This window comes from Diceros bicornis, chromosome 18 (assembly GCF_020826845.1).
Source record: "Diceros bicornis minor isolate mBicDic1 chromosome 18, mDicBic1.mat.cur, whole genome shotgun sequence".
NCBI classification, from domain to species: Eukaryota; Metazoa; Chordata; class Mammalia; order Perissodactyla; family Rhinocerotidae; genus Diceros; species Diceros bicornis.
The window spans coordinates 13,251,012-13,274,891 of NC_080757.1; the positions used below are offsets into that span (position 1 = coordinate 13,251,012).

Genomic DNA, 23,880 nt, shown 5'->3' on the forward strand with positions numbered 1-23,880 from the left:
GAGGGAAAAAAAAGATGTGAAACCTTTTGTACCATGGGAGAAGGCAACTTGAAATCGGATTTCACAAATGGGAACTTTGATGGCACTCTGATCTAAAATGGGAGTTTCCAAATGTCTTGAGGTTGTGAGGTCTCCTTGTATTTTTTTCCTCATGCCTTGGAACCCTCAGGCTTTGTCCTAGAGGTGATTGAGTTTAAAACCCATTAAGTCTTATGAGCCCTCATTTCCCCGCTCCCCAAAGACCACAGACAAGAACATCATAGAACCTCCTTTAAAAATATCTAGTCTGTATTATTCTGAACGTGAGACATGAAGGACACCACTCCTCAAGTTTAAGAGAATTGTTCCTTATTCCGGCAGGATCTGCTGGTTTATGTGCAGAGGCGCGAGGCCGTCTGCAATTCAGGAGAGCTCCATTTAACATGTGCGTGGACTCAGTAACATATAGGCTGCTTTTTATAGAGCCCTTGTGTTTCCAAATTGGCTTTAGGTTTGAAACCCTAAGCTTCAGTATGAAAAAAGACCAGGTGCTGTGTCTTTGCTAAGAATAGGGCTCACCTTCCCAAGCCTCCAAGGGACAAGAGAGCTGGAAAGGAATGGTTCCCACTGGGGGAGAATCCAAAGGATCAAACAAGACTGTGGCCTGAACACCAAATCTGCCGAGGCTACTGCTCACCCACCTGTCAAGCTCTGCCATGTTCCTCCTGTCACCCCCAAAGAGCTCTGTCCCCTCAACACACAAGGGACACACATGTGACTCCAAGAAGGCACACAGGCACTGGTGTTTAGAGCCCACTGCATGAGCTGAAGACACATATTTGCTCCTTAAAGGGAAGTTCGAGAAGTTTAGGGCTAAAATCCAACCCACTTAGAAAATGGTTCTTGAATAAGGATAAGCTAAAGGCTGTGGCTTTATAGAATCTAAAAATGTTCTATTAAAAGCCTACCACCAAACAGCTGTGAAAATAAACCAGTGCTCCTCCATGGGCTTCCTTCACGTGCGAGACCACCCCAGAACCTGCCGTCGTGGGCCACTGTTTATCATAGATACGGCAGTCAACATCCATGGGACAGATCCGCAAGGGGGGACTTTCAGTTCAGTGCCCCGCGCAACACACAGATGGGTGACTGACAGGCAAACGCAGAGAGAACAAATGTGATTTTCAATTTTCTGGGCAGTGATTTAGGTACAGAAACAGTTAAGGGGGGATTTAAGATGATTTTCATTTGGAATGTGTGCCAAATCTGTTATTCACAGGCCCCACATCTCCCAAACAGAAATAACAAATCCCAAGCGAAGTTCAACACATCTTTTTATGTACAAATGGTCAACAGTACAGATGGAGTTACTTTTTATAAATATCTGCAGCAAATCCCCTAAAAAAGCTGTGAATAAAAACTACCTCTCTGCACAAAGGGCCTGTCCGTCCCCAAAAGTGTTAACTTCACGAGAGCCTATTCTTAGCCAAACACTTGTGGGGCCTCCCGGGAAGGACAGGAGCGCTTTGGGACCAGGCGAGTGCCTTCCCATCTCCCCAGAGAGCCGAGGTGACTTGAAGGTCATCTGTTGCTGGGGACCTGGAGTGATTAAACTGTTTCTTCCCAAGACTTCGGTCTTTGTCAAGCCGCTGATTAAGCGGTCTGTTTCCTGGCAGTGGCCCAGAGGGAGGGAGGAAAGGAACCCACAACAGTGTGAGGAAGTAAAAAACTCTGGGTATTTTGATAAAAAACACTTAGTAATCAACATAACCCTGTAAAGCCAACGTATCGAATTCACCAGAGGGAAAATTGTGATTTAGCATTCCGGCATCTACAGACAAGCACTTTTTTAAGGAAGATAATTACTTAGCACCAATTTCTCTCTCTCTCTCTCTGGTAATTTTTCCTGTTCCTTCGAGCCCTGGGCTGTGACGGGTCGGAGCGCAGCTCAGTGGTACTTCTCATCAGTCACAGGGCCGGGCAGGCCGGAGCACAGCCACACACCACAGAACAAACAGCGCTCTCACACCAAAATGCATCTCTTCGCGGGGGTCATCCTGACGCGGGACACAGCAGCCCCACAGCCGCCTCTTGGGGTTGCTCTTTGGCTCTTCAGGCCCAAGGGCTCACTCAAAGCGACGCAGGTGGTTGTACAGCGACTGGACATAGGTGAAGACGCACATGGGGTCCGGCTTGCGGCCCATCACCATCATATCCTCCACCTCGATGAGGCGCTCGCAGTTGGCCAGATTCCTGAAACACAGAAGGCCTGTCAGAACGCCGTCCCGGCTGTCAGCCAGCCCCGCAGCACGGCTGTCATCACTGCCCGAGCACAGAACTCAGCCTGGAGTCGGAGGTCCCCAAGAGCCCCCAGAAGGGAATCCAGATAACCCCAGGGGAACCTTGGGAGTCACTCCGTCTAACGCAGCGTTTCCCAAACTCCCACATCCAGGAACCACCTGTACAACTCATATTTTGATTTAAACAGACTGACTTTATTTCAATTTTCAGTGAAATTAAATTTCACTAAATTCCACTAAAAAAAATTACTAATTTAGGCCAATTTTTATTAATAAAAATTCAATTCCAGGGCCCGTCCCTGTGGCAAGTGCTTTAAGTTCTGCTTTGGCAGCCTGGGTTCGTGGGTTCGGATCCCGGGCACAGACCTACTCCACTTGCCAGCCATGCTGTGGCAGTGTCCCACATACAAAAAAATAGAAGAAAGTTGGCACAGATGTTAGCTCAGGGCTAATCTTCCATTTAATTCCAAAATTAAATTTCACTAAAAAAAATTCAATGTATATCAGCACTATATGGAAAATCAGCATGAACCATAAAAGTAAATGTAAAATGAATAAAGTAAAAAATAAATTGACCTATATGCCTCCTAAATTAGTGTTTATAAACTTTTTTTTACCATGGCCCACTGATTTTTCATCATGATTCACATAAGAAGTGGAAATAAAGTTTCACAAAAATACTGACCCTTTCTACTACTGATATTTTCTCTATAATATTTCATCTTTATTTTCCCACCTCTTTTTTTTTTTTAATGTTAGTCACGAGCCACTAAAGTGATATTACTATCTGCTGATAGATCACAACTTAAAGATTAAAAAATTGCCTAAAATCATCTTGTGTCCCCCCACCCAGGGCCCCGTGCCTCACTCTGGGAAACACTGGTTTAACTTTTGGCACACTGGCGTAGATGCGTGTGGAAACAGGGGGCTTTCCCTGGGCTGGAAAGAAAGCTATTCCCCGCCGTTCCCAGCCAGGAGGGGCTTCAAGTCTCGTGGAGGCGGGAAGATGAGCATCCACAGTCAAGGCACCTCACATCTCAGTGCTGAGTCCTGAAATAACAGCAGCGTCCTCGGGAACGCCGAGGGATGCTCCCCCGGGCACCAGATGTGGCTGGCCTGGCGTAATCAGGCAGAATCCAAAGGGCAAAAATGATGACATTTGGTCCAATCCTCGGTGTCCTTCAACCGCTGCGTGCACTTCTGTATTTCGGGGGCCCCAGTCTCTTTCTCCCACGTGGACAAGTGCGTGACTGGCAGGGTTCACATTCCAGCGCCATCCTCACTAGCTATGACTTTGGACAAGACGCTTCATTTCTCTGGGCCTCAGTTTTCCCACCTGGAATAACAGCCACTCTACAGGGTGGTGGGAGGGCTAATGAGCTAATCCATGCCAACCAGATGGAACAGCACACAGGAAGAGCCCAATCAACGTTACAGATTATTATTGTTGCTGTTTTTATTACCATGCCTCATTTCAAGAAGCAGAGTGGAGCATCAGGGAAAAGAGGCCTGAATTTGAAATAGAAATAACCAGGTTCAGATCTTAGCTCCGCCATGCGCTTCACCTCTCCGTACCATTTCCTCAGCAGAAAATCAGATTCCCATCTCCTCTCCCCCTCCCGGCGGGCTTGCTGGGGGGTCGTGTGCCTTGTACCCTAGAGCTCATGAGCCAGTCTGCGTGATTCACGCAGCACTTTCTACCAGTCCCCACCGGCTCCCGGGGCCGTGTGCCCCCAAGACAGGGACCACACACTAGCACGGGGCCCTGCTCTGCAGTGCTGGCCCCACGCCAGGCCTCCTATCAGAAACCAAATGTCAGGGCGAAATGGAGACATCTGTCCCTGATCCCATGGCCGCCTCCCCCTCGGTTTGGAGCAGGTGGCCTGTAAGGGAATCCAGCAGCTTTGTGGGGTGGCGAGGGGGTTTGGCCCAATGAGTGGGCACCCTCGCTCCCCAGGATGGGCCAGGGCAGGGCTCAGAGTCAGGAAAGTTGGCACTCTGATGAGGATACACATGCAAAGGTGCTCTGTCAAGGGTCAAGGATTGAAAATCTGATTTTTTCTGAGAGGCAGGGGTCCTGAGTTCACCTTCCTGAGCTATCACTTAGCATCTGGTGCCTCCTCCTCACCTGCAGCACAGGAAGAGCACCTCCCCTCCCCCCCTCCCTCCCAGGGCTTCTGTCAGAAAATCCCAGGTGTATGTGGGCAGGCCCTGCACGTGCCAGGTTATCACCGACAGCAGTGGCTGCAGCGGTCCTCCACGTTAAGTGACAGCAACATCAGAAACCTGAACCTCAGTCTTGAAAGAACTGTAATCGCACCCTCTGAACACCCCCATCAGAAGCACCAACTGTCTCTGTGGCTCCAGGGAAGAGATCTTAACTTCCTCCAAGGACAGTTCAAATCCTTCCGCAGATGGCTCTGGCCATGAGAAAGTTTTCCTTTACCTTTCTTCTGCTATTCTGCCTCCTGGTACTTTCTACCCATTGGTCCCACAAGGCTATTCTCAGTCTAATTTTTTCCCCCAAAAGAGCCTTTCACATGATGGAACAGAATCTTCATATCCACGTTTCTCCCCGAAACGAACTATCTCTGGTTCCTTCATTGTGCGTTCAAAGCGTACCTGGGACCCTCTCCCCTGAGCCGGTTCTAGTTTCTTTCTCGCCCTCTTTATGGCGGGGAGACCACAATTGCTGGCACATTCCAGGTGTGTCCAGCCCACCCAGGGAGAGCGAGCCAACCCCCTTCTTCATTCTAGAAGCTGCACTGACCCTCAGAGGAACGACAGCCCTGCCCCCGCCCAGGCAGCAAGTCTTCCAGATCAGGGTGGTGGTCAGGATGGACGCTAAGGCCTTCCCCCGGCCTCTCCCTCACTACCCAGACAGGAAGCCCTGGGCAAGGTGCCGGCTTCCCCAGAAACAGCCAGGGGGCTGGGCCACTTCCATCTGGTCCCCACCCCACCCCAGGCAGCTAGGACAGTGATGCCAAACTCCTAGAAGCTGCAGACACAGCTCATGAGACAGGAGATGAGGAAAGGAAAAGGATGATCAACTTTTATAAAAATATTGAGGTCTCAAAATATTAGAGGCCCCAGCTGCCTTTCAAATTAAAAAAAAAAACCTGCTTTAAAAATGACACAAGCTTGTTTTAAATAATTCAAACAACACGGAATAGTCCAAAGGAGAAAGGACAAATCACTCCCAATGTCACTGCACAGCAAGACCCCCAGTTAACATCTGCCTGCTACCAGCGTTAAATGCATTTCCTCAGCCCCACCTTGTTTGGGGTTAAAGAAGCTTTAGGGGTTTTCTCCTATTCATGTCTATCATGATCTCCGGCCGCCACAGGGTTGGCCTGGAAGGGAGCTGGAGGAAGGGTTTGAGGGGTTATTTTTATTTGTTTAAGCCCTCTCTAAATGCAGACCCAGATGCCAGGGCTCGGACTACAGCCTCTTCTCTGGTTTTAGACAGAGACACATGGGCCCTACAAATAGCCTGGAAGCCCCTTCTGCCCTGTGTAACCTGAGAGCAGGACACATTCTCTGCAGGGCGAGCGCAGGGGCCTCAGGCCGCACATGGGAGACGTGGGGAGACGAGTGCAGAGGGTCAAGCACCCATAAAGGGGCGGTCCTCCCGCCTTCCAAGTCCTGCACACCTGTCCAACAAAGGGAGTCACTCTGCTGTCAACACCACATCACTCGCACAGATTAGGCCGTGGGGATTCTTTGGGACCATAAATTATTGGGGGAGGGGCAGCACAAACCACTTTTACTCCACAGGTTCCTGATGCATCTCTGTGCCTTCAAGGCACTTGCTCACAGAAGGGTCTGGAAACATTGCCTTCTTGATGTGAAGTGGACCCAATGTTTGGGGGCCCCATCCGTGTCCTCCTTTCCCTTCCAAAGGCTGTGCCTTCATCAGAGCCCAGCTCCTCTCTCCCATACTGCCTGCTCCCACGTTGCCTTTCTCAGCTCCGTCCTGCTGCCCGCAGGGCTCTTGATGGCTCCCACCAGCCCCGTGTGTCTGCTTGGCTTCTGCTGGAAACCGAAGGAATATCTGCTAAGACGCTGGTGGCCAGTATCCTCAGGCAGGTGTCCCTGTGCTTCCTTTCCAGCTTTACTAACCAGCCTGTTGTCTCAGAAAGTCGGTGGTCCAAGCTGCTGACCTCCCAGAGGCCTCGGGCAGGCGCACCCTCCCAGCCCTCTCCCCCGTGTACCTGCGAGATAATCGCCCAGATGACGCGTGAGGGGAGGCACCTTCCCACACTCTGAGCAAGCCCCCCACACAGGCTGGCTGTGGGCGCCCCTCTCCGCCCCCTCGAGTCAGCAGAAAAGAACTCCTCTCGGGGGACGGCAGACCACCCTCCCCTCCCCAGTGGCAGCAGGCGCAGGCCACAGGGAGGCAGGGCCAAGTTTTTCACACCGCTGTTTGCTCTGGGGAGGAGGGAGGCAAAACCTGGAGCAGCCTCCACCCCCACCCCACCCCCCACTGCCAGGGTGGGAATAGGAGAAACATCTGTTTGGAGTCTGGAGGCTCTGTGAGCTCAAACCTCGTGCTGGGAAAGCACAGCCACGAACCGCCCTGGCTCTGGCTGCCAAGGGAAGCTGTGTTCCCTGCAAGCTGGGGCGCAGGGCCACCACCCTGCCGCCCAGGGCCTCCCTCTCCCTGCCATACAGCCCAGCCTGGTCCAGGGCTGAGGGTGACAAGGCAGTCAAGGCATGAGCCGGCACCGCTGGGCCCACTGGACTTGATGAAGAAGAACTCAGTAAGCCAAGCATGGCCTCACCCAGCTGGGGTGGGTCTGGGGTGCCCACGTCCGCGCCCTGGCCTTGCACCCCCTGACGGTCTGATATTTGACAGTCGCCATCTCTAGGTTTCCAGCAGCTGGGCCTCCTCCTAGCGAGGCGCCCCTCCCCAACGCCGTGCCTTACACTTGGCTCTACTTCCCCATCGTCTGGATCCAGTTGCATAACACGCTCCGTCCAAAGCTGTTTCTGCAATTAGGATGACAGCTAATCCCAAGCAGCCAAGAAAGAGAAGGCTTTTAAAGTATACAAGGAGTTCTTATGACCCCAAGGAGGCCGAGGGTCCAAGCGCGTCATCCGACAACACAACAGGGGCCAATACAGATATTCCAACAACTTGGGCCAAGGAGCTCGAAGCCAGAGTCTCCGTTCCACCCCCAGAGCGAGAGCTGCTGCTCTAGGGAGGGCGGCTGCCCCGACTCAAGGCGAGACCACAATACCAAGTGTGGGTCTCATAACTGGTTAGCTCTGACTCCTTCCCAGGCCAGGCTCGGGTTTGGGGGGCTGGGAGGCTGGGCAGGAATGGAATGAGGAGGGCAGGCAAGGGGTGAGGGCTCCTCCTGGACATGGGCACTGGGGACACAGACAGGAAACAAAGGAGGTCAGGCACAGATGGATCACAGAGGCTTACGGCCCCAGGCACAATGGCGGGTGGGCAGGAGAGAATGGTCAATGTTCCCTCCAGGAAACCCAGCCTTGGGGAGGCTTTCCTTCCCTCCAACCTTCTTCCCCTTAATTCCCAGAAGCTTAGTCTCAGGCAGCCCTGAACACCCTCATCTGCGCCCCGTGCCTGTCCTGGGGGTCTCGATGGACCACAGTGATGGCTCCCTGCCCTCTGCCTTCTGATCCTGTTCAGCCAACAGGAGACCGTGGCATGAAGGCAGGAAGAGGGCGAGGGCAGAGTATTTATTCCCCACTCCCTCTCTGCCAGGTCACTGTGAGCTGGTCGCATCCACTGCCCAAAAGCACAGCTGCCAGCAGCCAGCCCTCTCCACACAGTACGCTCCCCAGTTCCCGGAACCTCAGGCTGATCAGCCCGAGGGTACTGCGCCATGCCTGGCTCCATACCCCCACACCTTTGCAAGGAGTCTCTTCATTAACCTCTCCTCACCTGCTCAGTCTGAATGTGCCCCCACCAGAACCCTGACTGATACCCACCAGAACCACTTTGCCACTCTCCTGATGCCTGGGGGTTGCCCTCAGCCAATAACCAAATCCCAAACTGGCTTCCCAAGTGCCTCCAGATCCCAGAGTTGCTCCCACCCAATCTTCTCCCTATGAGTGGGTCTTAAGAAGGTAGGCAATTTCATATCAACCACTAGAACAATGTTTAGGGAAGCAAAACCTACTTATTGGGGAAGTTTCTGACATGTCTCCCAGGCAGATACTATTCCATTTTCTGCTCATCAGCAGCTGTAGCTCACTCAAGCCACTGCAGCTCTCCACAAGCCCAGAGAGGACAGACCCAGGGCTCCGGGGACCCTACCCCACTGTCCTCACGCCCTGTCTGTGGCTAGTCTCCCAGACCACACAAGAGAGGCTGGGCACCCCACAAAGAGGGCAGCTACACCAGGAAGAGAGCCCCACTCCACCACCAAGTGCTGAGCGACCCGGGGAAATCCTCCGGCTCCAGGCCTCAGTCTCCCCATCTGTACCCGAGGCCCACAGACTGGATGGCCTCAGGGTCCTCAGCTCTACGGATAGCTGCCCCATATCCTGCCCCCCACAGCCCCCACCCCGAGCTCCAGTGGGGCAGAGGTTGGGCTCAGGGACTGGGCCAGGGTTGGTAGCCAGCGAGACCCGCTATACTCACTCAGCCATGGTGAAGGCCAGCTCAAAGTTCTTCTGCCGCTGCGTGGGGCTCAGGGCACTGTAATCAAAGGCATCAGGGAAGAAAGAGTGCACCAGGGCACAGAAGGCCATCCCGTCGCTCCAGCTGGAGGAGAAGTTCTGCAGGTCCACGTGCTGCCAGCAAGGCGAGGTCAACGCACAGAGGTGAGAGTGGGGCATGGCTCCTGCCTCAGCTACCCCCACCAATTCAACCACACCAGCAGATTCTCCCAGCCCCTCCCAAGGCCACCACCCACCCAGCTCAGCAACAAGCCTTAGTAGCCAGACCTCACCCCGGCAGGTGCACTAGACCAGTCTGCTCAGGCCCAGACATGGGGTTTCTAAGCACTCGCTGTGTGCAGCTGGGAACCGACTGGAAGGCACAATTTCGCTCGTTCCCACCCCTCCGCCCAGCCTGGGGTTCCTGCCCTGGCCAGGGGAACAAGAATGGGGGCAGTGCCCAGGGTCCCGTGGCCTGGCAGGACCGGCTCACCTGGTAGCCCAGAGTCTTGTTGCGGCACCACTCGAGCAGCAGCTGCTTGATGCTGCTGGCGCTGGCCACGCCGAAGCTCTGCGACCGCTTCAGCTTTGCCCGGGTCTCGCCTTTCCCCCTGCGGAGAGACGCAGACTGCCGTGGGAGCTGTGGGGGCCGCCCCTCAGCTGCCATCTCCTCCCAGAAGCAGGGGAGTCCCCGGCCATTCCTACCACTGGGAAGATGCCCCTACCAGCTCTGCTCACCAGGGGGAGACGCTCTGTCAGCACGCAGCCTCCCTCGCCCCACACCCACGTCCAGGCACGAGGCCCCCCAGACCAGCTACACAGCCTCCCTTGATGGTATCTGGCAGGACCAAACCCCCTTTGCAGCCTTGGGTCCCCTGTTTACTTCCCGCACTAGGAATCAGGGGTCATTGGCACTCCTGGGACAGAGGACCTGAGCCCGCATGGCCTTGTGGCCCTGCCCTCTGCTTGGAACACCCTTCCACCTTCCCCTCATCCCACCCTCCTCTGAGCCCCTCTCTGAGGCCATCCTCCCTCATGGTCTTTCCTGGCTGGAAGGGATGGTCTCCTCCCCTGGGCCCCAGGATAGTTCCTAACAGTTGAGATTGGGTTCTCTAGGTCAGTGGGGACACTTCCTGGGTCTGCCTCCCTCATCAGAGTCAGAGCCTCAGGAGCCAGGACTAGGGTTGTCTTCATCATCACACAGGCCTGGGCCACACACAACAGGCGTCACTACCATGCACTGACAGGACGGCTGGATAGAGGTCCCATCTCCAACGGGGGGTTTGACGCATGATAGGGGGCCAGTGGGCACTCGGGTCAGGCTGTGTCACCTCCCAGCTCCTGCCCATCCGGTCTCCCCGCTCAGGCCCAAAAACCAAAGAAGCTACAGCCCATGAAGAACGCAGGTGTGAAGGTGGCCCGGGAATAGAGGCAGGGGCTCTCATCAGGCCTTGCCTGGCTCCCTGTCCCCGCAGCCCACTCTGTAGCCCAACCCTGACCTGTGTCTTACCCGAGAGGTCACATCTTGGGGAACTGCCCCCTGGAGAATAGAACAGCACCAGTTTTGCTGAGCTGTGCCCACCTGACCCCTGTCTGGGTCTGAGCCTACTCTGTGGGGCCGGCCTGATCTGGGGGGCGAGGTCCGTACTTGCCAGCTGTGTCCTGCTCCCATTTTTCAAACAAGGCCTTCCGGGCCTGTGCCCCTGAGGTGCGGGGCAGCGTCTGCGACCTCACCAGCTCCCGGCGACGCTCCCCCTGGCGAGGGGCCTGAGTCGTGGCTGGCGGCTGCGGGGATGGGGGCGACTGGGGTGGCGTCACCAGAGGCGGGCTGAGGACAGAACCACTGAGTCAGGAACACAGATCCTGCCATCGCTAGCTCACACAGGCCCCAGGGTCCCCCACCCCACTGAGTGTGAAATGAGGCAGCAATAGGGCTACAGGCAGAAAGGAAGCACCACCTGTTCCAGTCCCAACCAGTTCGGCAGGTTTTCTGAACTAAGCTGCTGTCTGAAGCAGGCCTGGCCAGCAGTGGGCCCCCTCTCTGGGCACAGTGACCCCTTGGCAGGTGCCAATGCCTGGGGTGGGCAGGGGCATCCTCTTTGGGCAGGAGGTATCCTCAGAAGCAGCCCCACCAGGACCAGGCCCCCTCCTCACCACCACTAAATAAGACCCCCTTTGTTTTCTCCCTGGAACAGTTTGCCAGAAAGTCACAATTCCCCTTTTATTATTAAAAGGGAAAAAAAGCCAAGCCAGCCCCCTACGCCCACCCCTAGCTCCAATCACAGTCCAGCTGGCCTGGGGGAGCATGGGGACAACAGCAGGCCAGGAGGCAGCCTGTACTTCAGGGAAGCCCCTGCAGACCTGCCCCAGCCCAGGTCTCTCCAGGTGCCCCCTCAGTCCACGGGCAGGAAGCACCCAGCTCCGAGGGACCCCAGCCAGGATGGAAGAAGAGGAAAATGGGAGGTCCTCCCACCCTCCTTCCTCCTCTGGGGACTGGGACACCCCCTCCAATCTTTGGACAGACTTGCTTTGAAGGGTCCATAGAGAAACCAGTCTGCAGCCATATTTCTCCAAACAAAACTCTCCACCAGGCCCCACTGCCTCGTTTCTCCCACCCAAACCCCACCCAGCAACCCTGCTGCCTTAGTTCTCCAGAGGCCGCAAGCCAAGGAGGGTGTCTCCTCCTGGGGTCAGCACAGGGAGCTCCCTGCAGGGTCCTGGGCAGCCCGGGGCCAAGGCAAAGCCCAGAAGCTGCTTGGGGAGTGACAACCCCACCCAACAGGGGCCCTGACTCACCTGTCGTTGCTCCTGCCTGCCGTCACTGCCCCATAGCCAGAGCTCAACAAAGACCGTGGCAGAGAATTCTTCTCTGTGGGACAAAGCGGGGGAGAGAAATAACAAACCCTGCCCTCAGAGAGGGCCAGCCACTGCCCACCTCCCTTCCTCTGACCTGCCACCGCTCCCTGAACAGGCAGGACCCTTGGGCTAAGCTGCCCACCCCCTCAGCCAACAGTTGAGGAGAAAGGAGATTGGGAACATAGAGCAATGATATAAAAGAGGTCTCTTAAAGTGTCCCCACCTGCTTTTGGGAGCACAGGGCCCCAGGCCTCCTGTGCTGCATATCCAGCAAACACTCTGTTCCCAAACCCTCGTTCTGGAAGCCCATACAGCCCCACCCAGGACACATCACTGAGGCCTGACCACAGAACCACGACAGGTCTAGGGGTACCATGCCAAAGCGTGTGGGGTAAGATGCCCCCTTCTAACCACAGTCTCGACTTGTACTGAAAGCCTTAGTCGTCTCCCCCAGGGGGTGATGCTATTTCACAGCTTCTCTGGGAGGAGTCAGGCAAGGACGGGCCCCATTTGAGAGAGCATACGGGCTAGGGAAGGGGGTTGCAGTGACAGGTAGAGGGGGGCTGGGGCTTGGCCCCAGGTTTTCTGAGTCTCTTACCAACCCCTCCCAGCCCCTGCCCACCCTCCCCCCTTGAGGTAGGGTCTGCCGCCAGGCCATGCTCTCCCCCCAGGCTGCTCTCCTGCTCCTACCACTCAGACTGGGAGTCCAGGGTGTGGTGGCCTCGCTGGGGCTCGAGCTGAGGCCCCCCAGAACGGCAGCAGACGTGGGCGAGAGGGCTGCGGCTGAGGTCTCCCCAGAGAACCGCTCGGAGACTCGCGTGACGGCCGTGACTGGCTGGTGAGGCAGCCGCAAGGAGAGGCTCATGGGGCGAGGCTTGGGGGGCTCTGGTGCCAGGAAGGATTGGGCAGCCTCAGGGGGTCCATCGCCTGGACCTGGGACATATGACCAGCAGAGGTGGGGGCGCGGTCAGCCATGGCATCCACAGGGGCCTCAGACCCCCCAGGAGGACTCCAGCTTCCCTGATTCTCCCTACTGGGGACATCTGCTCCAACTTCCCCTCACAGCCGGCTCAATAAATACTAGTTGGCTTGTCAGTCCACTGTCTACCCTGTGCAGTGCTTGAACAACTCCTCAGCCCCTGCTTGCATTCCTCCAGAAACAGGGAAGCTTACCACCTTTCGAGATCTCCCATTTCCCTCTGTGTTTAAAAAGTTCTACTTCACACCGAGTGAGGCTGCTCCCCTGGCAGCCTCTCCACCCATTAGGGTTCAGGCTCGAGTCCCCCATCCCAGGCAAGGGACGGCCTGGCACAGATGCATGGTCGAGGCCCTGACCGCCAAACCTACCCAGCCACCCGTCCTCTGTCATTGGCCCCTACCTGCCCCCGGCTGGTGCCCGTTCTCGATGATGCACGAGTTTGAAGTCCTTCTCATCTCTGACTCGCTGGCTTCATCAGGATGATCCACACTCTACGGAAATACGAACACCATGGAGGCCTCAGCTAGGACCAGCTGCCCACCCCCAAAATGGCTCTCCAAAGCCCCTCCTGGTTCTAGCAGAGCAAACAACACTCATGTTTGAAACAGACAGCCCGTGGGAAGTACCGTGGTGGGCCAAGGTCACATAGCAAACTGGGGTGGACCAGCCCCAGCTGTTGAGCCCCTGGGATCCTGCGAGGCAAACACCTCCACTGGACTCATCTCAGAACCCAAAAATGCTAGGGACAAAGGTCAAGACTGAAGGTTCCGAAGGAGTGTGCAGGTGGGCCCCAACCCTTCCCCCAGGCTGGACCAGATGACCCAGGTAGGAAAGCCTGGCCCCCGCTCATCCCAGCTGGGCAGGGTGGTGTGGCTGCCTGTGTGGGAGCAGCTGAAACTCAGAGACATTAGGACCTTCTGGGCCAATGATGGGCACTGGAGCCCTCATGCTGAGGACTTTTCACTGGATGCAGGGTCACAAGATTTGCCTGCATATCCAGAGTACAAGGGCCTTACTGGCTCCATGCAGCCCCTCCATCCCCTCTGGGCTACAGCAGTGGGGGAGGCGGTACAGAGAGAGAGCCCAGACCAGGAGCCATGAGGGGAACCTGGCATCCTTGCTATGCTGCCAACCACTGCATGACCTGGGTCAGGTCACGCCTCCTCTGGGTCTGTGTCCCTGTTGAGTGCCATTTGAGCATCTACCAACTGGCAGGCCCTTTTTCTGGACATGCCACTATACCAGCTTGCTTCTGTCCTTCCAGGTAGGTGCTACCAGTCCCATTTTACAGATGGGACCTGAGGGCTCAGAGTGGGGATGGGCGCTGTCCAAGGTTACACAACGAGAAACAGCTGAGATGTGTGGCCAGGAGGAACGTTTTCCTCAACCGTGGTCCTGCCCTTCTCACAGTGAGGGAGGCATGGAGGGCTCAGAGTGTCTATAAGGCTGGTGGGGTCTGTCTGGCAAGAAGGGGATCGACGCTGACCCCTACCTGAGGCTCTACTAAGAGCCCATGATGGGTGTCTTGACAGGTTGGCCATACCTCTCCCTAGATGCCTCCAGGCTGGCCCCCTTGTCTACAAGGTTCCCAGATGACAAAAGCCCATTTCTGGCCCCAGACAGCTCAGCTACTCCTGCAACCAGGACAAGAGGTAGACACCCTGCCATGGGGGAATCAGTCTGGTGGGGGAGCCAGGACCACAAGCAGGCTCTGCCAAGCCAGCATGTGAGTGCATGCCCAAGACAGACTTCATCCAGCCCAGTGGGCCAGGGAGGGCTTCCCAGAGTTAGGGGTACCTGAGCCAAGTCTAGAGTAAGCCAGGTGGACAAGGAGGGGAGGCCATTCCCAGCAGAGCGACTAGTCTGCAAAAGCAGACAGACATCAAGGCACAAAGCATTCTGATCTGGTGGCTGGAGAAGCAGCACACAGCTCGAGGTGCCAGCCCAGAGAATTCAACTCCTTGGACAAGAAGGAGCTGAAGGTCATCAGCTCTGTGTTTAAGGAACATCCTTCAGAAGCCAGTGACACAGTGGCACGGAAGGAGGAGACCAGATGGTCAGAACCTCACTAGTCCCAGGGGGAGACACGGGGAGGGAGCTGGGGCAGCAGAAAGGTGAAGGGCAGGAAGGACTCAGAGCTTTGGGGAGAGTGAGTGGATGTGGAGAGAGGGGAGGACGCCACGCCTCTTCCAAGCCTGGGCTTCGGGCCTGAGTGACTGACGTGACTAGGAAGGGAGGCGGCGGCGGCGTCGGTGGGAAAACAAGCTGAGTGTAAGGTGCCCCTGAGGCATCAGAGCGTTGAGGTCAGGAGGTAGCTGGATATTTGAGTCTGAGGTTTAAGAGGAAGGATGGACGAACGATGGAGAAACAGGAGTCTCGCATCCAAAGCACAGCAGAGGAAGAGTTGGCTCGGGGCTGTCGGGGCCTGGGATGAGGCACCACATTTAAGGGGCAGAAGAGGCGTCTGCAGAGGAGAATGAGAAGGAGCAGCCAGGGGGTTAGGAAGAAAACCAGAAGAATGTTGAGAAAGGCAGGTGGAAGTGTAGCAAGTAGGCAGGCCTGCAATAGGCACATGAAAAGATGCTCAACATCACCAATCATCAGGGAAATGCAAATCAAAACAACACTAAGATACCACCTCACGCCCCTCAGAATGGCTATAATCACCAAGACAAAAAACAACAAATGTTGGAGAGGATGTGGAGAAACAGCAACCCTCATACACAGCTGGTGGGAATGCAAACCGATGCAGCCTCTATGGAAAACGGTATGGAGATTCCTCAAAGAATTAAAAATAGAGATGCCCTATGACCCAGCCATCCCACTACTGGGAATCTATCCAACGAACCTGAAATCCACAATCCAAAGAGGCTTATGTACCCCTGTGTTCATTGCAGCATTATTCACCACAGCCAAGAAGTGGAAGCAACCTAAGTGTCCCTCGACAGACGATTGGATTAAGAAAATGTGGTATATATATACAATGGAATACTACTCAGCCATAAAAAAAGACAAAATCGTCCCATTTGCAACAACATGGATGGGCCTGGAGCGTATTATGTTAAGCAAAATAAGCCAGAAAGAGAAAGACAAACACTGTATGATCTCACTCATATGTGGAATATAAACCAACACATAGACAGAGAAAACTGTATTGTGGTTACCAGGGGCAATGGGGGTGGGGGGTGGGGGGTGGGGGGTGGGCACAAGAGGTGAAGGGAGACATATATATGGTGATGGACAAACAAAAATGTACAACCCAAAATTTCACAATGTTAAAAACTGTTAAAACATCAATTAAAAAAAAAAAAAAAGAAGGCAGGCCTGTCAGTGGCGTCCAAAGGTGGCCTCAGATCAAGGAACAGATGGTTAAAATGAGAGCTAAAACACGTCCACTGGATTTAGCAAAAGAGGTCACTGGTGACTGACGGTTCAGGAACTGAATCGAGGCGGAGGTGGGGGCAGGAGATGGCCTGGGCGAGAAGCAGGGGCGCAGTGGAGAGGACACAATAGCCATGAGGGGAGGGGGGAAAGGGGTTTGAGGGGTTCTTCCAGATGGAACAGGTAGGACATTTACAGGCTGAGAGAGGCTCCAGCAGGGTTAGGGGACCCTCTGCGGGGTTGGCGGGAGAGGGGGTCCCTAGGGAAGTGGGAGAGGACACAACTCAGAGCCTGGCCTTGGAGAGAAGGTGACCCCTCAACTTCTGATTCAGGAGGATGGATGGGGAGGGGCCACGCCCACTTGCAGGAACAATGGAGAAGGGTAGGGGGCATCTCCTGGCACCCCAGGGTGGGGAGGGCACACCTAGAGCCACACTGTGGCTAACTTGAGGCCAACTTAGCAGGGGGAAGAGAAACAGCCAGTCCATCCTGAGCCCCACCCCTACCCCCACTCCATCACCAGGGCCGGCTCAGCTCTGGGGTCTCCACGTCTCCCCATCCACCCTACTCTGGTCCAACAAGTTCCACAGGTCCAGACAGGGGCCTGGAGGGACAGGCTGATGGAGAAACCATTTTCCAAGGAATGTGGGTCTCTATAGGGGGGCCCCCACAGACACCTGTCCCTGCACATTGCAGGCCAACACCCCCCATAATGCCCCAGGGGACCAGACACCACAACCAGACCAAAAGTAGGTTCTGGAGCAGCTGGATTCCTGCCAAGGGGTCTCCAGTTAAGCAAAGAGGGAAAGGGGATGGAGCTACCACATGCTGGGAGGCAGGACTGCAGCTGGGGTAGGGGCTGAGCCCAGGCTCCCAGGTCCCCCTGCCCCTCTCCCCCTCTTCCCCAAGACTGGACCCACTCCTTACACAAGAAAAGGGCTCTGCCCACACCTCAGGCCAAGGGGCAAAGGGCTATTTGGAGACCACCCTCCAACCCATCATCACACAAGCCAGGGGTGGGGGTCACCCCTAACCTCACACGGAGACTAAAGGCAGCAGCAGAGTCAAGGTCTGGGACTGAGGTCTCCTACCCAATCCAGCGCTCTGTCCACAAAGCGCTCTGGCCTTCCAGAGGGCAGAAAGGTCAACTCAAGACAAACCTGTCTCCTAGGACCTGGAGTGGGGCGAGCCCTGGCCCCCACAGTCTCAGCCAGGCGAGGGGGAGGAAAAGGCGAGTGGGGTACCCACCCCAGTGGGGCCTGAGCCCCTAAACCAAGAAGCCAGGCTGGAGCAAGCACTCCTCCTGGTCCCCAAGCCACCCAGGGGGCCGGCACCCTCTCCCAGTGGTCTTCCTTGGAGGGGGCAGCCTGCTTCCCTGTGCTGGGCTAGGGTAGAAATCACTGAGAGCCTTGGGGACTAGTGCTGGTCCTGTTGAGCTGGCTCAAGCATCCCCAAGATCCCCACCTGGGCTGTGTTTTAAGAAGGGGGAGGCTCCCCGTGAGGAAGCCCAGGCCTGGGAACAGGGGGTGAGGCAGGGGATGAGATGAGTCTGATTTCAGGGACCCTCTCACCGGGGAGGTTTTTATATCCCTGGTGAGGGAAGGAATATTTCAGGCATTCGCAGTGCTGCCTGACCCCACGAGGGCCCCTGCGTGGACACCCACCCACATGCCCAGCACAGCCTACATGCGGCCAGAACCCCACCCGGAGCCGCAGCTGCCCCGCCCTCCTCCTCGCTCACACTCTCACACCAGGGTTTTAAAGGCTCGATTCAAATTTCTCCCCCAAGCATTTAACTCTCTTATCACACAGTGTGTCTGGGAAAGGAAGACAGATAAGGCGGCTCTGGTTTCTCTCATGGTGGGGCCGTGACACCGTGCTCCTGGCAGTTGTTCCTGAGGGACTCCACTGCCTGGGCCATGTGGACCTGGTGGCTCCAGCTCAGCCAAGGACACTTCCAGGGAACAACTCTGGCCCAGCCCCCGGAGCCAGGCCTGGCCTCAGGCTGCTGCCATCCTCCACAGGCCCCCAGCCGGCTCCCTCGGCCCGCCAGACCACAGCTGCAGCTCTGTGGACACTTTTGTGACCAATAGGGCCCACGTCACTGTTATAACCTGCCCCCTGCTCAGCACGAGGGGCCCAACACGGCTGGACCAACGCCCCTTGGTTTAGATACAAGAGAACTGAGGCCCAGCTGGGAGGAGATGTCCCCAAGGCCTCACAGCAAATGTGCCAAAAGCAGCTCCTGTCTGCTCCAGGGTCTCTGGCCTCCTACAGGGAGTCCTCCCTGATTACTTCTACCCCACTGCCCTGCCCTCTCCCTCCTCCTAGAGTCTCCCTGGCTACTTACTACCTAGCAAGGTCGAGGTTTGTGCACTCAGAAGTGGATGACTTGATCAATGCTTTCTCCACTGAGTTCAGGGTCCATTTATACGCTGAGTATGAGCCACCTCCAACCCCTGCAGTCCCCAGTTTCAAACAGCAGGAAGCAAAGTGTCTCAAAAAGGGGTCTGTAAACCTCATGCTTGTCACAGAGGAGCAGTGTAACACCAGCCTCCACAAAGCCTGGCCACAGCCACCGCCAGCTCATGTGCGTGGATGAGACTCGCACACCCAGACCCCCTGTGACGCAGACAGGGGAGCAAGACAGGCCGGAGGACCAGCAGCGCTGGCGCCTAGCTGTGACTCCGTCCAGTCTTGCCCCAGAGCCCTGATTCCCTGTTCGGGACCCAGCGCCCGATCACACGTTGCTGGTCACAGCGCACGAGTGAGAACGTGCGGCGCCGCACACAGTGCCCCTCACTGCCGGGAACGGGCTAGGAGCCTGTCGGTGCTCCTGAGACGGCGACTGCAAGGGAAGTGGGGACCGGTGCTTCTGGAGTCAAGCAGACAGAAGTGGCCTCAGGCCCAGGGAGCTGGTGCTCAGGGCTGTGGGGCCTCTGGCCCCACTGGAGACCTTGCCCATCCTCCACCACGGTGCTCAGCTATGCCCGCCATTCCACCTCACCTCAGGCCTTTCTGAAGTCCACAGCCTACTCCCCAACCATCTTTCTATCCTCATCCCCCAGCTGGCTGCAGCATTCCTGCTGAGCCCCAAACTCTTCTTCCAGGACTCCCCCTCCCGATTTCTAAGAGTGCTCTCCAGCGCCTCCCAGCTCCCTGGCAGCTCCTCCGCCTCCAAGCAGGGCTCCTGCCTCACCCTCTCCTTCTGCACAACTGCTCTGAAGACCTCGCCCACTCTAGGGCTTCAGCCGCCAGCTCTGCCCTGAGAGCTCCCTGACCCCTGGCCTTGACCACTCTAGGCACACCACATCCAGGACTCCACCTCCAGCACTGCTTCTCCTGATGTCCCACAGACCCCCAAGCTCAGCATGACCCAAAGGGAATCCAGTAGTCCCCTAGGCAGGGCTCCTCTCTCTGCTTCCCTGCTCACATCCAAAGATTCTCTCACCCTGCTGATTCCCGCTCCGAGACCTCTCACCAAGGCAGCCCCAGCTCTCCATCCACCCATCCCTGCCCCAGCTCAGACCATCCTCCCTCCTTGGACCATCACAATTACGCTACCCTGACTCCAGCCACCCTCCAACCAGCCACCCATCCTTGAGGGATGGACCCGGTCTCTCCTCTGCCCAGCACCCCTCACCCACCACCCCCATAACCAAGACAACTAGCTCACCTCACATGACTAATGGCCAATTCCCACTGAAAAAAGTTACATGACTAGAGTGAATCCTCTCACGTATGTACATGTACATACATTCATATAAACATACGACTCTGAGATTATTTTTCTTAAAACGTTAGGCAGCTGCTTCCATGAGCAGACAAGTAGCAAACCGGTGTTAAAAGCTCAGAAACAGCTGATGACACAGTTTATCAGGCACCTGTGAGCTCAGTGGGGCTTTTATACCATGGACATGTAGTGTGTCATGCTCATAGGACAGAATTAAGTGTATCCCTATTTCCAGATACTTCACACGGAGCACTGGGACACCCACAGGCTCTGCCACAGCACACGCTTAAGAACCTCTCACCCCATGAGACAAAGCCTGACTCCCCTGCGCAGCTTCCAGGGGGCCTTTACAACTGGCCCCTCCACTCTCATACCCATCAGGCTCCCCTCTGGCCAGTGAGCCCTTTCTGAGGCTGCATGCACAGCCCGCACTCTACCCCCATCTGTGCCAGCAGCAGCGAGTCCTGGATCTCCAGCACAAAGCCTTCCTGGGACACTCACCGGGAAGAGACTGTCCTGTCTGGAGCAGAACATCTGCTCTGCCTGCCCGCAATGTTGGGACTGCTCTATCTGGGGCCGTGTCACATCCAGCTGGGACCTCCGAGGACAAGAGCTAATCTGATCCCCCTCCTCCTGGCCCCCTGAGGTGCAGCCCAGCCCACACGGATTATCTGAATGCATGATGGATTGAACCCAGGAGGGGCAGCAAGTGCAGACTACGCAGACCCAGACCCTAGAAACCCAACCCCAGAGCACACGCCTGAGCTGGGTGGAAAATCCCACCTAAGGGCCACTGCGCACACCATGGAAACATTCTAACCTGCCACTCCAGGAGGCCCCGTGCTCGGGGTACTGACTGGTCCACACCGGCCTCCGCCCCACGCGGTGTGGGCCTCTGGCCCGTCAGTGACCTCGGGAATCTAGAAACTGCTCAAAGCTGGTTTCCCTGTCTCTCCCTTCACGGTAAGGGATTTACCCCCTACGAGTTCCCAAACGCCGCTGCGGTGCTGCCGCCTGAACAGACTGCGTCCTCCCGCCCGCCCCACAGTTCTCACTCTGGGTTAATCAATAACCGAGCCGTCAGGCCTCAGTGAGCGGCAACGCGGGGGGCGCGTGAATGGAGGCGGGGGAGTAAGGGTTGCTGACCATTCTGACACGCCGGCGAGGCCCCAGGCGGTGCTGAACGGTCAGGAGCCACACCTCGGGGCCCAAGCCCTTAGTGTCATGGGACAGAGGGAAGAGGGAGACAGAACTCGGGGCAAACATTGGGCCCGGCTCCAAAGAAGGGAGGGGGCCCCAGACAGGTGCCGCGGGCAGGCTAAGACCGGCTTCTGCCGCCCTCTCACACTCCGGAGCGACGGCCGGACCCCCACGACTGAGTCCTGGCGGCCGGTGGCGGCACAGCCCCCAAGCCCAGCAGACGCGCGCGGGTGCATGCACTCGGGGCAGAGGGGCGGCACCGGGGCGCGGAGCTCCACTCCCCCGCGCACACGCACACGCACAGACACCCGCGTCCGCGCGCCGCGCTCCCCGAGGCTCACCTGGCCGCGGCCGGACAGCGAGAAGGTGGCGTGGCTGGCGAAGCGTGCAGTGCCCAGGCGGGGCGCACGGTCCCGGACGCCGGGCGCGGGCGGAGGGCTGGGCGTGCCAGGCGTGCCGGGAGCGGGGGACACCCCGGTCGCCAAGCCCAGTGCCTCCACCTGGCTCGTCAAGCGCTCGAGCTGCGCCTGCAGCCGCTGGTTGTCGCGCTGCAGGTCGGCCACGGTGCGCGCCAACGGACCGGCCAGGCGCAGCGCCTCGGACACACGCCGCTCCACGCCGCGCTGCAGCCCCTGCATGTCCTCGTGCAGCGCGCGCACCGCGCCCTCCAGCGCTGCCTCGTAGCGGCCCAGCGCCTCGCGCACCGTGCGCGCCTCCTCGGCGTCGGGGGTCGGCTCCATGGCCGAGCAAGGGCGCGCCGGTCTGAGAGCAGGCCTAGCAAGGAGAGACGCTGAGCTCCGCAGCTCCGGGCCGCGACTGGCAGCCCGGGCTGGGTTCGCCCGAGGGGCTGTGGGAGGGGCGGGCGGAGGGCGGGGCGGGCCCCGCTAGCCTGGGGACTGGGTGCCACGCGGGGGCGGGGCCTCGGGGGCGGGGCCGGGGCTCGCTCCGGGACACCCGTGCCCCTGGAGCCCCGAGGGCTGGTGCGGGGTGGGGACTCTCGGTGGCGCTGAAAGAGAAGTCGCCCCGCCTCTGTTCTGCTGGGGTGCGGAGCCGGGGGGAAGTGCCTAGGCCGAGCGCCCCCTCCACGCGACCCCGGAGGAGCCGCGTGCCGCCTGGGGGAGGAGCTGCGGGCCCACCGGAAGAAGGCCTCGGCCCCCAAGTGGACTTTACTCTGGAGACCACGGACGCGGGTTATGCATTCCCTCGGGGCTCTCACTCGAGGGCCTGGTCCTGCTGGGGATGGGGACTCCCCTGTACTCCTGGAGAAGTGAGAGCAGCAGCTGCAGCAGCAATCCCCAGAACTGCCACCCCGACCCTGTGCCCCTCACTGCCCTCTCTACCCGAGGGCACGCTCTCACAAGCACATACTCACCTGTGGGATCTTTGTCTGGAATTTCTTGCACCTGTTATATAAGAGCTAAGGGAGAAGGAGACAGGTGGTGAGGTGCCCTCCCTGTCTCTGCAGTTATGCGCTCTCCCCTCCCAGCCCCACTCGGTGTAGCAAGATCTTTGTGTCCTTGCTGCCAGTGGTCAGTAGGGGCTCCAGGCTCACCAACGAGCCCCTGTTAAGGGATCCAGGAGAGGCCGAGGTCAGACGGAGAGGAAAGGGTGTGCTGAGGGCCGAATCTCCAAATCCTAGGATGGGTGACTTTCGAACTAATCTTCCTCCTCCCCCCATCAGAGTCTCAGTCACTGGCCTCTATCTACAGTCCAGGATTCCCACCTCTATTCCCTCTCAACGCTCCTTTCGTGCCTCAACCCCAATATTCCTCCCTTCTAAACCCACCCCCCCAACCGTTACAAGAAACAAAATAATGGAAACAGTTGTTGCTTCAGGATGATAGGATGATGAGCAAAGATATTGTAAGTTTCCGTGTATATTGTAAAACTGATTTAAAATAAAAAATGGGAACATCCCATCTTTTGTGCAAAAAATCTTTCCTGATCTACCTTCTCCTCCCCAGGCCTGGCCCACCTGAAGGAGGCCGGGTGGCCTGGCAGGCACAGCCAAATGATTGCGGAACGACAGATCTGAACGGCTTATCCTGTCACATTAGGCTTCCAAAGATGTTTGGAGCCACAGACCTGGACTGGCCTGCACTGCCCCCAAAGGAGCTGGATCAGCCTAACAGATGCGGAGCGCTGATCCCCCCTTTCCCCCCTCCACCATGGGGACAGGAAGGAACACTGGGTTACCTAATCCAAGGAGCCTTCCAGCAATTATTTCATGAGAAAGTCAAGTGCCAAAAGGCGTGCATGTTTGTGTGTGTGAGTGTGTGTTCCAAGTAGCCGTCTGGACAGGGTGAGCCTGCGTTCTTTCTGCGGGTAGAATCTTGGATAGAGACTGTGAGAGACGCTGCTGCTGCAGCTTCTGCCCCAGATAGCACTCGGAGCCCTCACAGGTCTGAGCACAGAAGCCTGGAGTTTGAAGATCCTGGTCTCAGCCTGAAAAGCCCAGTCCTTTCTTTTGCAGGACCCCGGGAAGGACCATGTGGGGAAGTCTTAGAGGGACCGGACAGCTTGATTCCCGGCCCACAGCTGATGTGCACCTGGGCATGTGCCTGGACTGGCAGTATAGGTGGGGGGTGGGTGTGGGCAGGGGTCTAGACTTTTCCCCTGTCCTCCAGAAGGAAGGCTGGTGGGGTCTCTGGGGGGGGAACCCTAATACGGAGGAAGAAGTGGTAGACTGTAGAGACTGGCTGCCCAGGATCCATCCATACTCCCCCACCTCAAGTGGGTTATCTGGTCTCTCCTGACGCACCATGAGAGTATCTGGGAGGGGCTGCATGGGGGCAGGGCAGGGCTGCATCACTGCTGAA

At 57.1% G+C, this 23,880-nt stretch overlaps 1 protein-coding gene across 1 annotated transcript; it reads right to left on the reverse strand.

Moving 5' to 3' along the window:
- Window positions 1-1,296: 1,296 nt before the first annotated feature.
- On the reverse strand, window positions 1,297-21,869 carry SMTNL2 (smoothelin like 2). Its single transcript, XM_058560020.1, has 8 exons — window positions 21,403-21,869; window positions 13,148-13,238; window positions 12,459-12,701; window positions 11,709-11,781; window positions 10,561-10,740; window positions 9,406-9,523; window positions 8,896-9,047; window positions 1,297-2,232 (listed from the first exon to the last, which is right to left on the reverse strand). Exons 1-8 carry the CDS (start codon window positions 21,799-21,801, stop codon window positions 2,106-2,108), a joined length of 1,383 nt encoding a protein of 460 aa, XP_058416003.1. The 5' UTR covers window positions 21,802-21,869; the 3' UTR covers window positions 1,297-2,105.
- Window positions 21,870-23,880: the final 2,011 nt, after the last annotated feature.